Below are 13729 nucleotides of genomic sequence, written 5' to 3'. Positions count from 1 at the left end.
CGACAGAGGTAGGGAGACAGAGGGAGGGAGACAGATAGAGAGAGACAGAGGGAGGTAGACAGAGGGAGACAGATGGAGATAGACAGATGGAGATAGACAGATGGAGATAGACAGAGGGAGACAGAGAGAGGGAGACAGAGAGAGGGAGACAGACAGTGAGTGAGACAGAGGGACAGAGAGGGACACAGAGGGAGAGAGAGGGAGGGAGAGAGAGGGAGGGAGACAGAGACAGAGATAGAGAGAGCTAGCTAGTATACAATCTATAGCGCAAACATAGATCATATGAGTAAAAGAAATCCCGCGAGGTGCCAAGCTTACATCTCCCCTTCTTGTGTGCTGTTGCGATGGTCGGAGTATTTCCCAGGAGGTTTTGGGGATCTTTAGAATAATGAAGCAGGCTGATATGCTACTGACCAGTTAAAGGCCTCCTTTCACTATTTATCAGATTTATAATCCATACGAGGCCTTGGCATCAGCCCAGACAAAAGAAAAACATCTAGAAAATGAAGTCACCTTGATGTGTGTGGCATGACAGTGTATTTACAAAAAAACACAGGCATGCTGTACGTCAACATGTCTTTATTCCTTTATAACATGGCACTGTTTATTCTTATGCCTGCGTACACAATGGGATGTCTTTAGATTCTAATTTTGCTTTCTGATTGTTCTGATGAATTTGCACATAAATGTACATCATGCCTATAAAATTATAGTAATTCTGCAGTTTATTGTTCTGTGTTTCTGATTGGAATTCATCATTACAAAACGGAGTAATAAAAAAGGATCTCACATTGGCATGCCACATATGCCAGCTGTGAGAACAAGCAGCTGGCTGAGCGAGTTCATGCCAGGGCACCCATGATGTGATGCATAATGTGCTCACGCATGCGAGGTCGCAGCTGCCCCAGCCGGAGCCGCCGCACTGGCAGCAGATGAGTGTGTGATATGGCATGACTTGGCATCCTTCCATCGTGAGGGAGAGGGGGTGCAAGAATCGCTTGTCTGACCACTACAAACCGAATCTAACATTGAACTATCAGAGCCAGAGCTGTCTGAAGCGGAGGCTGACAAACTCCATACATTCACGAAATGATGCCATGAAACAGACTGACATTAATAGTGCTGGTGTGTTAGTACCTTACTAGGCAACATTGTTCCAAAGAAACGCAAGAGAAAAATAACTTCGACATGTCTGTCGAGATTCCAAAGAGGATGGCTTTTGTTGCCATGGTTCCTTGACAGGTTAAATAATACTTTACAAAGCCCGTCCTAGACAGAGCTGGCAATCGGCTGATGTTTCACCAGCATTTTTATGTGAAGGCTGATAAAAACAAATTACAAATGGGGGGGGGGGGGGCTTGAGGGGGGAAGTTGACATACGACAAACACATTTTTAGAAGTAGCAAACATAAATACAAATCACTCAAAGAGTATTTTAGAAGCAGATAGACTATTTCCAAATATGTACTGGGGAGAAGATGTGGCCTAACGGCTATGGCAGTCAATTTCAAATCTGGGAACCGGGTTCGAGTTTCGGCAATGACGCTCAACATCCTGTGATTCTGGGCAAATCACTTAACCTCCCCGTGCCTAACAAAAATGAATGTGTCCTTGTGTAAGGCAACTGGTGCTCATGTAAAGCGCTCTGATACCTTCGAATCAACTTCGCGCTATATAAAACCACAAAAAAAAATGTGCTAAAGAAAGCCGAGGCGGCACACCTTTTTTGTCCAACATGGGTAAAATGGACTTTGCATCAATTAGTACTCGAGCATTATAGTCTGGCGTCTGAAGAACCTCATAGCACAAAGTATAGAGTAGCACCCATCTTACCAGGCAACACCTACCGAACAGCAACCCGCCGTGCACGCATAGTACGTGTTCTCACACATCATTACTTTTTTATGTTAGAAACTCAGATGATGTCCTCTTACCCATAGCGATGCCTGGCAACGTCCCTGCTCAGCCTTTCCGACAGGTAGGCACCAATCCTATCCAACTTTTCTGGAGCCGACAGGGCATAGAAGGTCAGTTTTTCCATATTGGATTTCACCAGTCCATCCTGACAATGAAGAAAATAGCGTTAAACTGTGATTTTTATGTGATGTACATTCTGCAAAAAAAAAAAATAATAATAATAATAATAAGATAGCAAAGCTGGCAGAGTTCTTTTATTTCTGTCTTTTTGGAGACTGCAGATTGCTTCAGCCTCTTGTAGAAATGTCTGTTGTATACAATACCAAAACATGAAGTGGGCTTTGGATCAGCCCATTACTTCTCATTCATTGATTGGCTTACATATCAATCCCTTTTGTTTGCTTTTCATATTCATTGACTTTTCTTCCTCTTCCTGTGTTGGCCCCTCCCTCCCTTGGAACATAGCTGTGCTACAGTGTTTGATTGGATGAGTTGGATCCTTCAACTACTTACAATCAGAGAACTACTTTTTTCTTTCACTACTCCATTAGAGAATGTATGTGTTTTACTCTTTGCCCCTAGAATCCTTGTTTTCTTTTACATTTTTAAATCCTTCATTGCTCTCCCCCTTCCACACTGTTTCATTGCTTTTAGTCCCACTTTGCCCTAATTCTTCTGCTGGTATCTGTGTCATCTTTCCCTCACTATGTGTTCAAAGCTTAGTTCCATTGCTTTCTTTTATTTATTAGTAAATTATTTTTTTTGCGATGGTCGGACAGGTCTTCTCTGCCACTTACCCACTCTTCTCTTGCACTGAAACATCCACATGTTTTTAAATGTATAGTTCTGATGTGGATGTCCTGCACCTTGGATCAATAAATTAACAATAAACTCAAATAAATATGTTTTTTCTTATAATTGTAGGAAAATCATTCAAATATTGCCACCGTACGTGCGTACGCATATGTGGTGGCCTTTTTGTGATTTTTTTAATATCAGGTTATTAATTATTTACCATTCCAAGAAGGCAGATAGTTATAGTGGAACAATAAAAAAAAAAAAATGACTGGCAAACTCGGGCGGGTTTCACAGGCAAGACTAATTGGCTTGGTTAATACTGGTTCAATGTGGAGGGATTATGAGAGCTGCTTCATAGAGTTCCAGAGTAGGTGGACATGTAGAGCCGAACTCATCTGAAGCTTTACTTCTGCTCCAGCTCTTCACATGCCCTGACCTCACATGTTCCGCTGTTCATGTTTGGCTACAGAAGCCTTAGCTGTGCTACAGGGTAAAGGGATATTGAAAACGAGAATGCAGAGGTGAGCCATCAGAGTGAATTTCAGAAGTTCACATTCTGTATTGTGTTTTTGCACTGGTAAAGGGCTAAAAGGTAGCTCCCCTCCAAAATCATATCATGGCTCTTCCCTAGTTGAAATGTTGTCCGCCGCGTTTCCCATCCACAGCAGGGAGCACAACATGAACCACAGCAGCAACGGTCAGCACAGAAGCAACAGTGGTGGCCACAGCCAGATCCACTGGTTGTTTCTAACAGCACTAGTCCAGATCAACAAAAAGCAAACAAAACCTGCCTCCTGGTTGATGACCTTATGAAGCTCACTTCGCTTTCGGGCAATTCCTGCAAAACACTGGACTCGAAGTGAAGATGGCTTCAGAGTCTCTTGGTCATTTAGTATATTTTTACTCTCTCTAATGGCTTCTTTCTGCGTTTCAAAATAGCTACAATTCACTTCCCATTCTACCCCCCAATGACCATTTAGTACATCACAGACGACCAAACCCTAAACCTGGGCTCGCTGTCGAATCACTCACTTCAGCATCTTCAGACATTTCATAGGACAATGCACTGGATTAACTAGCAAAAAACGTCATCGTTTAAAGAGTCTCATTTGACTCTCACTTGACGGCTTTAGTCACGTTCTTGATTTGAAAAGGAAACCAAATTATCAGAGTTTTTTTAAAACATTGAATATGGTTTTTAAATAAAAATAGGTTAACTACAAACTTCTTGTATATCAAAAACACTTAATATCTACAGCTGCTCTTTATCATGACTTAACAATATCGAGAAGGTTTCACTCAGGTTTATGTGCTCTGGCACAACTGACAACAGATTGTATAGTGGGACATAAGAATAGACTTCAATTTAGTATTTGCATAAGCATTTCTCAGCATGAAGTCAACTTCTTAAAATGAGTTTTGAAACCTCTGTACAGTGCACATCCCCTTATTAAGAGTATAGTAAATTCTGCAACTGAATAGTCATACAAGCAACTCCTTGATGCTGACGAATTTTGATATGATCAACCAATAGCTGAATTAAAGATTTTTTGATGTAGTCTATGCTTCTTCATAAATATTCACATGTGGTCATGGTGATAAGCATGTTTTATTAACATTGCCCAATTTACATAATCGGTTATGGAATTATCTCATGGCTTAAAGTAGAGCTGCCCTGTGTATTATTACATCTCGCGTGAATTCTGCAGACTTCTCATAGGAAACTTCTGTCTTAGTTGTTTCTCATTACGTGATGTTCCACTGTCAGCACTCTGGAGGGTGTTGTTTATTTCACAGTACTACAGATCTATTTCAATTAGGTGTTCAGAATCTGCCCCTTAGTTCATTTTAAAACGCCAGAGGCCACACGGCTGTATGTATATTTTCAGCTTATTGAACCTGCTCCTCGTATCACTAGGACACTTCTGATTCTCCCTGTAATGTCAAAAACAGCTGCCTGTACCTTTAAGAACGAGCTCCTATCCCAACACTTTTCACCTAGCCAACTATGAGATCTCAAGAGTCCTCTGTCAGTGTCTGGCCTGCACCCATGCTTCACGCTCCTTTCCAGTCATCCTATTTTCTACATTTCTCTTTCCAGATGTACAGATGTTCCTTCACTTCACTACAGTTGGGTTGGACCTTGTTCTCCACGACCAAAAGACCCGACTAAATATTATTGAATTGCTTGATTTGCACACTGGAGTCAGTGTGGTTTTTCAGAGGACCCTCTCAATCTCCTAACTCCCTGTGGGTTTTTCTTGGCTAGTGAAGCTGCTCTCTGGTCTGTTAAGTTTCTCTACCTCTTTGGGAGGTTCTAGCTTCTCCTCTCATTGTTTTCCACATTAGATGCTACATGATGTATGAAAACCATGGCATTGAACTTGGGCACATTCCTTCTGCAGTTGCTGTTTTGGGTTTTCTGCATTTACGGGCATCTTCTCTTTGCTTTGGGCCTTGTCATAGTCTTTTGGGTTTGGGATGGTGGATTTGGGAGAGACTCCACCTCAACTACTGACATACTGGCCAAGGGGTGTAGGGGTGACCTCCATTGTCAGTCCAAGGATATTATTGTTTCAAAGTTGATTGGTTTCTCTTTTCTGAGTTTTCAGTGGGTCTATGAACTATGACCATCAATGAAGTAGTAAAATAAGTAGCTTCTTCTTCCAGCTAAAAAGGCTAAAATATCGCATGCCTATGTTCTCCGTCAAACAAGGAGCAGTAATGATTGGTGCAGCAAGTCATTAACACGTTCATTATACACATTACCTATATTAATTAACATCTAGATTCTCTAATCGGAGACTACAGACTGCACAAAAACAATCGGTTTCTCTTATTTACGGATTAAAGAACAAGGAATACATTTCTTTGTCTCACTGTTGCCTTCACTGTTTAAGAGTAAAAGTTAGAACATGTTACTGTACTCTCTTGAGTTTTAGTGTATTGATGGAGCTTTTAATGAGCTGTGTTGGAGTGACTGTAATTACACTGTGGTCAGGTTTGGGCACATCTACCACCATCAGGACTCAGACACCAAGCTCTGCCGTTGCCACCCAGTCTAGGATGCGACCCATAATGTGTGGAATGGAATAGAATCCCACGAGCACTGTGAAGTGAGAAGGAAGCAGGGAAACTAACTACCACTGTACGTACGATAACATCTCTAAGTTTTAAGAATGAAGATACTTGATCCATTCACACTTCCTCCCCTATAATCAAACCGGAGGATGGGCTTCAACAACGACCTGTGCTAATATCTTAATTACCTTATCCACTATCTCCAGCACTGCCACGTTCTCAGCATCGGCAAGATTCTGCCCCAGTTCCCATCTGACTTTGCCAAGATCCTTCACTTTCCCGTCCTCATAAAATTGAACCAATGGAAAGCACTGCTTCATGCTTTTCCTCACTTCTATGGTCAACCGCTATGAAAAGTTCTTAACTTTGTTACTTGCAGCCTTGGCAACACTTTCAGATGAATCTCCACCTACCTCTCTTGCTAACATGTGCTCCAGGAGTTTTTCAGTCTATTACTGTAGAGGTCCAAGGCCCGCCCTATTACCTTGCACAGACCACGAGATGTTACACCAATATTCACCCATCCACTGGCAAAAGCAAGGCTTTCCTTAATACCAGTGGCAGCTGGTATCACGGTAGAGAGGCGGACGGGGGCAGGGTGGACGACTGACAATGGAGGACGGCAAAAATAAAAAGGATACAAATAAGAACTTACCTGCTGCATAGCGGCTCTTCCGATCTTCAGCCTCCACTGCAGGCAGTACCGTCTCCCAGACTCCCTGCGGCCAATCCTGATGCTGCTCTCATGTCATGATAGAAATATCAGGATTGGCTTGAGCGCCTTCGATTTGTGCTCCCAGGGAGACTGGAAGCCTGTGCCTGCTGTCTCCAACCAGGCAAGGCAGCTCGGGTAGGAGACAGCTTTAGTGCGCATGACGGTTTGGCTAGCCTGAGACAGCCGCCAAACTGTCATGGGCATTGAAAACAGTACCCACCACTCCCCATGACTGTCCCCGCGATGACTCCGCCCCCAAGCCTCAGCTCGGACAGCAAAAATAAAATGATAATAAACCCATTTTATTATCGTTTTATTTTTTTCCTTTTGGAGGCTGTTGATGGGGTGGGGGGGGGGGGAGGGCATGTTCCACCATAGCAGAGAAACAGCTACTGCTTAATCCCTTGAACTCTCTGTCGTCTTGTACTCTGCCACTCAATATTATACTGGCCTCCTCATAAAGCACTTATAAAATGGTCAGCAAAACAACCTCCTATAGCCTTCAATAAACCCACCAATCACCACTGCACCTCACTGATTCATGCTATCTTAAACAAGAGCAGTTAGGCCACATTCACTTAGAAAAAAAAATTAGAAGCAGAAAATGATTACGCACGCCTCGGCAAATATTTTCTAGGTTAGGGGACTTGCAAAAAAAAAAAAATATGCTTAAATGTCACACTTCATATTAATGCATGCTTAATTCGCGACATCATGCATCATCCTAAATTATGCATTGTTATGTTCACAACCAGACGTTTGTGTGCATTGATTTTTATGTACAGAAAAATGCACCCGTAAACCTACTCTGGCGGATAGGAAATTAAATCAAAGAGGCTTTGCATTAATTTGCTCAGAAAGTAGGTGCAGGATTATCACAGCGATAAATCTGCATCCGAAACTTCACAGCACATAAACTGTCATTTGAGAAGTGATTTACATGCCAATCTGTGGATAATCACCCACACCTAGCAGTAATCACCCTCCTAATGTGCTGCTGCCTTGTACCAGACTTCTTCACCACTGCCACAGGGGGAGAGATACTGCAGAGGAACTTCACAAAGGAGATGGCTGACATTGTCCTCAGCCATGCATTACGAGCTACACATTCTGCCTCGTCCACACCATGCATCTGGGGAATTGTGTGCTGGTGCGCCAGGCAGTGGGCTCCCTCCTCCAATTGTTGTGATTGACTACGTGGAGTGTTTGGGCTGACGAGCTAATTGGGCTGCACCTGCACTCTGGGAGTGGTACAGAAAGCCTAGAAGACTGTGAGGACCTCCAAATTTAAAGCGTTACTCTCTACTAAGGGCACATCCTGAAACACGTGTCTAGATGCACAGCAATGGCTGCTCCAACAGTGGTGAATACTAAAACCTTCCAGCTTAAGTGAGTATAACCATATACTGCATTTACCACAATGCATCTGGCCGAATGCTGAACCGGTGTGCCTGGCAGTGTGTTCCCTCACTCTTGTCCAACCATCTAAGCAGCTGAGAAGCAGACCATGTGACTGCACCTCATTGATTTGGTAAAGTCAGTGAGGGTGGAGTAGCGCATAGAAGGGAAAGACGAGAAGAAGTGGCCAGGGGAAAAGAAGTGCAGAAAGAAGAAAGTATGAGGAATGCAGGTTGAGGGAAAGTTTCCAAGCACTCAATGGGGTCATGTGTTTAACTGACTAGCTCTCTGACCTATCTCTGTCTCCCTGATCACTTACCGCCCTCGATACATTTTGTTCCCTATGCATGGCACATGCCATGTGCAAAACCTTACTTGGCTGAAGCGGATATACAAAAATCTCCTTATCCAATGCGAACCTGTAGTCGGAAGCCAAGAACCCCAAGCACCTTAAAACAGAAGGAACAATGACAGGAAAGAATAAAGGTGTCATCAACCAGCAGCACCAGCCACAGAATGAGGAGTAAGAGTAGAATAACTAACTCGCATCTACACAGGCTCCGGAGGAAGCCAATAATATCAGTCTGCTACAACCCTGTACTCAGAGGATACTGTGCCTTCGGTCTCGAAGCTCTTGCAACTTCTGTGGGCCTGCACTTCTGCTCTGGTCCCTGCAACTCAAGACCCACCAGACAGCCCGATCCTCGCCTCCTTGGTAGTAGCGGCTCCCTCTTCATTCAATCAGGCCTCTCCGCCTGGACATTACAGCTCCTCCACCTCGAAGGCAAAGCTGTAACTACTTTGTCCTACACTGGGTAAAAGGGAGGGACCCCAAACAAGCTTCAGGACATGGGCAAAATGTAAACTGGCAATCTTAGAAGTGTAGTTCTTTAGAAAAGAGGAAGCTCTGAGGAAATGACACAAATGCATCAGAGTCTGGGAACCACGCAGACCAGCAGAGGTCATGAGGACAGAGGACAATCACCTGCAGAAGTCAAGTATTGCGCAGTTCTTGATGAAGCAACAGCACTGGGATACTACTGAACTGACAGCAAATGAGTTCAAACAGCACCAGAGTTTGGTCTCACTTTATGAGGGCGTAGAGAGGCAGCAGTCTACAGCAACATTAGGATGACCAGACGTCCTTGATTTCCCCAGACAGTCCAGGTTTTTGAAGGACTGTCCTGGCGTCCTGACACTTTCTTCTAAAACATAAAAATGTCCCGATATTTAAGGTAGGGTTGGATGAACCTGCACATTAATCATTGTGTTGGGCAGGCTCTCTCAGACCCGGGTACAGAGGATCTCGTGTAGACTCCCCTGCTGAGCCGCCTCGCCTCATTCAGGCAGCACATCAGGATTTAAAGAGATGTGAATCAGGGCTGCAGAGCCTGTATGGCACGGCCCACCATCAGCTGGATCCTGGAGCTGTTCCCAGAACGGGAAGGGAATGTGTATGTGTGTATATATGGTACTGTGAGACTGTAGATGTTGTGCTACATGTTCATTTTCACTCTGATAGGATCATGATCAATGGGAATGCACAAGTAGGGAAAGGTGGCTTCCTTTTAAAGGACAAAGAATGAGATGAGGCGTAAGAAAGAAACAAAGCTTAAATATTAAAATGAGGAAAAGGAAGTGGGACTTCACGATCAGGGAATAAGGGACAATTAATGTCATGTCTCCTGGGAACGCAACGGGGATGGGAACGCGGTCTCTCCCACTACCCATAGTACTGCTATCCCTTTCAAGATGCTAGCCATCATTGCCATTGGACCACCACAATACACATAGCCACGCCCACTAGGCACTTGCGATTCCCAGCTAATTTAGTTAAAGCCTATCTCAATACACAAAGTCAGTGAACCTATGAAACAAGTTAAATCCACAAAAATGCCCTCCTGAAGGAGTTTCACATTTTGTGTTGGTTTAGGTGCTGGAACCATTAACACCACTGCTCAAGAAGAATACTAATGCCTTATTGCAAAAGTGACTGGCACTGGTCTGCCTTAAAAGGCACTTGCAAATGGATCATTATAAAAGAAATTGATCTTAAACAACCTAGCCGCTAACGCCCGAATGCAAAAGACCCTTTAGTAAGCAAACTTTCCTTCTTCTGATACTCTGTCACATATCTTCACTCATCTTTACCAAATAACTACTGCTGTCCTCCTCATGACAAAGAAAACATTCAGCCAAAAAGCGACATTAGAAACGTTTCTTCAAGCATGTCACACCTCCCCACTAGCAAGACGGAATGGCATGGATGCTGTTGGGTTCCTCGATGGCCTACTAATGCAAGGGGCTCACTTCGTACAGGTATATTCATAGAATGAATGAACGGTATGTTTCGGAGGTAGAATTTTCATCAGCAAATAATGACGATACACAAGACAGTGGTCAACGCAAGTTTCTGCTATATCTTAGCCCATTAGAACAGTTTGTTGGTAGATCTTCTGTCCAGAGCAGCTATGCCGGAGAGTTCCACTAAGAAGTGGAACTTATGATAAACTAATTTGGAAATCACTTCCAATGTGAAAATGTCATGAGTGGAAAAAGTATGAGTGGGCAAACTACCTTATTGTGTGTGGTGAATCATGTATATTATGTACCGGATTTCTTCACTGTTGAGTGGCACGTGGCACACAGAAATGAGGTTACTGCAGGGTGTTAGTGTATGCTGAAATAGGAGTCTCAGGATTGAATGGCTGACCAAAGAGGACTGGCCAAGTGGTGCAAGTACCAGTTTCATGTTCATGAGAAAGGCTTGCACTTCTTATAATTATGTTGCACCCACTCTGCGTGTGTGTTGGGAAAAACATGTTTTGCTGCTCATTAAGTTGTACATATTCTGGATGTACACCGTGCACCATTCTTTAGGTCTATCCCTCATGCCATGAGCTCCCATTCATGGTCACAAGACTGTACTCCGTGTCCCTCGTTCCTCCTCCGCCCACGCACGACACCCTCCCCCTCCTCCTCCCCATAATGGTAACTTGAGCTCCCTTAACCTTCTTGGTAACAGCATCCATTTTGTATTTTCAATGAGGAAAAGGTGATCACCAATTAACACACAATGCAAGCACAGCAAAGAGAGCAGCAGAGCAAGGCTCTCTCAACACCAAGACCAGATGCAGAATAGGAGGCGATAACTCCTCCATGTCTTACTGGAGCGTGCAAACATCTTTTCAATATGCAAAAGCCAAAACAATTGGCAGTGCCAATGCTCATTTACCAAGGAGATAAAAGGCTTCTTCCAACTACCTTAATTGTTTTAATGTAATCCTCCCCTTCCCACCTCCCAATATCAAAGGAATGAAAAACCAATTGAGGTGGTCTAGCTAAATGTTTTACTTTTTCCAAATATGACTAAAGGTATAACTGTGTAAATATTCTAAGGCAGAGAAAATATACCTCTGAATCTTCTGGAAATATATTGTCAACCAGCCTCTTATAGCGTGGACGTAAAGCTCCGCAACAACCGCAGACACCTAAGATGGAGACAAAAAGATATACTCAGAAAAACAGGGAGGTGGTAAACAATAAAGAAAGTTTATTGACCTCATAATCCACATTTAACCAACAGAAGTTTAATTGGATATAAAGTCGACGAATGAAAACCATACTGAGAAAGAGGAATGGTGTTAACAGGTGCTATTAAAATAGACTGTTAGCACAGACCATTCAGTTGCCTACTTTGGATTCCTCTATTAAGAGCCAAATTGCCAGCATGTTTCTTTAACAAGCATTGGGACAACCAAACGGCCTGGTTTTAATGTGGTAATGCATGCAGCCTAAACACAATAAATCCAGCAGAAGTGGACAGAGGGCTATAGTTTAATGCAAGCTCTCAATTGGAGGCAGGAGGATATACCCAAACAACCACGAGCATTAGGTGCGAGATGAACTCACTAGTAGGCAGAGCCAAGATGTAATTGACAAAGTCTCAACCAATGTCTGAAAGCTACTGGACGAAGAGAGCCAATGGTTGAAAGGGTTGGATTGAAATCCCACTCTAAGTATATTATAAGCAATAGGTCAGTTTGATGCCTGCACTTTCGAAAACTAAACATAAAATGTAGTCTATGGGGAACTATACACTCTTTGCCTCTTTGACTGCGGCCAGACTTCCACTAAACAATACCTACCTTTATCACTTCACTTCGGTACCAAATTTATGACAGCGGCCACTGAACATATATAGGTCACAAGATTGATTTACTACTTTGGTTAACAGGACAGAGAGCGGCATCCACACTTATACGTGAGGTTGCCTTAGACAAGAGGATCGTCTGTCTCTGCTTGTCGATTGAAAATGTATTCACAGGATGTACCGTCAAGTTAAATTGAAGAATATAATGGTCAATGAGTGTTCAATAAAGGATTATAAAGTAGATTGGTGGGCCTTCGCTTTCAGCAAAAAAAAAAAAAAAAAAAAGGAACAAGAGATTATTAAGCTGGCACAAGAAAATGTGTCAGCAGCTGAATCAAGGATATGTAAATAACTTGACTCTCCCTTTAAACAAAGAAATCGTAGAATGAGAGACAAGATAGTTAATACTGAACAAGCACTGTCAATGCCAACAGATCTAGCTTATATTTAAAAGTGCATCATCAGTCACTGATGAGTTTAGTTAAATGTACATAGTATTGTTGTTTAAATGTTACATCAGTCACCACGTTTGGAAACAATGTGTTGGCCCTTTTAGAATGATACACTATGGACAAGCTCATTCCAAGATGTCCGTCTAGTTTAGAAGCCGTGGACAGATGGAACGTAGAGCACTGCAGATGAAATCAGCAACAAGTGAGCAGCGAATTAGCGTAGTCTGAGGAGCTGCAGGCAGCTCTAGAAAAAGAAAAAAGAGAAATGAAAGGGGACTTATTAAAGGAGAAACTGGCACACCTGCACTGAAACGCTCGAATTTCATGCAGATGTATATATGGTACAGGATGGCTCAGCACACACCTAAAGTTAAAGTATAATAACAGGAAATACAGTGCAATACCCTAATTAGTGATTAACGAACAAGAATCTCCCAAAAGAATAGAATGAATCTTCAAGTTATATGAAAAAATATCCTTCTTTTATTCCTTTATATGATTTTTCTTCAGCAGACTTTGTTCGGTTTAAAAACACAATACAAAATTCATAGCCAAGTTCATAGCCGACGCGGTGCGTTTCGTCCCAACGAGACTTCTTCAAGGCGTGGTCAAATTTGATAGCACGTTACTGTTATTAATTATTAATATTTGTGCGTTGGTGGGTATTGGTCACTTAACGTTCTTATAAAAAAAGAGCACCACTCTCGTAAATTGTGTGTGCTGCTACTTCTAAAGGGTATAGTCGCCCCAATTTTGTGCAAATACAGATAAGCGTGTGATCCGAAGTCGGGGTCTGAAAGATGTTGCATCCACACTCAATGCTATTTCAGCTAATAACGTCCATGTTGCAGTCTTCAAGCTTCATCGACAGCTCTGCTATTTCTCAATAGTGAAATGATGCATTTATACAATTTCCATTTCAATGATTACCAATGCATTTATGACTGAATTCTTTCACAGTGTGTTAACTGTGCAGTAAACCAATTAGAATGCAAGTAGCACCTTTTTCACCACTGTAAATCATGGCCCTGGTGTGTATGTCATGCCCATGGAGCACTTTCAGGGTTTGTACTCCTACAGCATTAGTGGATTGCACAAGTTTACCTAATCTCAGAAACCCCGAGCAGGAGCAAGGTGAGAGGCGGTGCAGCGAGGGTTTTACACACTAGAGAAATTAAACAATGGAAACACCCCTGAGCACCAACTAGCCAAACA

At 42.8% G+C, this 13729-nt stretch overlaps 2 protein-coding genes across 13 annotated transcripts in view; one reads left to right on the top strand and one right to left on the bottom strand.

The window, feature by feature from the left end:
• Positions 1-13729, bottom strand: part of EFR3B (EFR3 homolog B) — a 1026989-nt gene that overhangs the window by 678547 nt on the left and 334713 nt on the right. For 4 of the 5 annotated variants that reach the window (XR_014963209.1, XM_085613091.1, XM_085613090.1 and 1 more), the window contains exons 2-3: positions 11324-11400; positions 1935-2062 (exon numbers count right to left, since the gene is read on the bottom strand). Coding sequence is in view for 4 of the 5 variants with exons in the window: in XM_085613091.1 (XP_085469217.1) it covers positions 1935-2062; positions 11324-11400 (205 nt within the window). In the remaining variant the exon portion in view is untranslated. The remainder of the gene's footprint in view (positions 1-1934; positions 2063-11323; positions 11401-13729) is intronic. The other variant, XM_085613092.1, reaches the window with a different exon arrangement.
• The window catches only part of LOC146821991 (uncharacterized), a 358608-nt gene that overhangs the window by 48061 nt on the left and 296818 nt on the right, over positions 1-13729 (top strand). The window lies entirely within an intron of this gene.

The sequence above is a fragment of the Triturus cristatus genome, chromosome 6 (genome assembly GCF_964204655.1).
Source record: "Triturus cristatus chromosome 6, aTriCri1.1, whole genome shotgun sequence".
Lineage (NCBI taxonomy): Eukaryota > Metazoa > Chordata > Amphibia > Caudata > Salamandridae > Triturus > Triturus cristatus.
The sequence above is the reverse complement of the archived record's forward strand: the minus strand, read 5'-3'. Positions and strand labels throughout refer to the sequence as shown.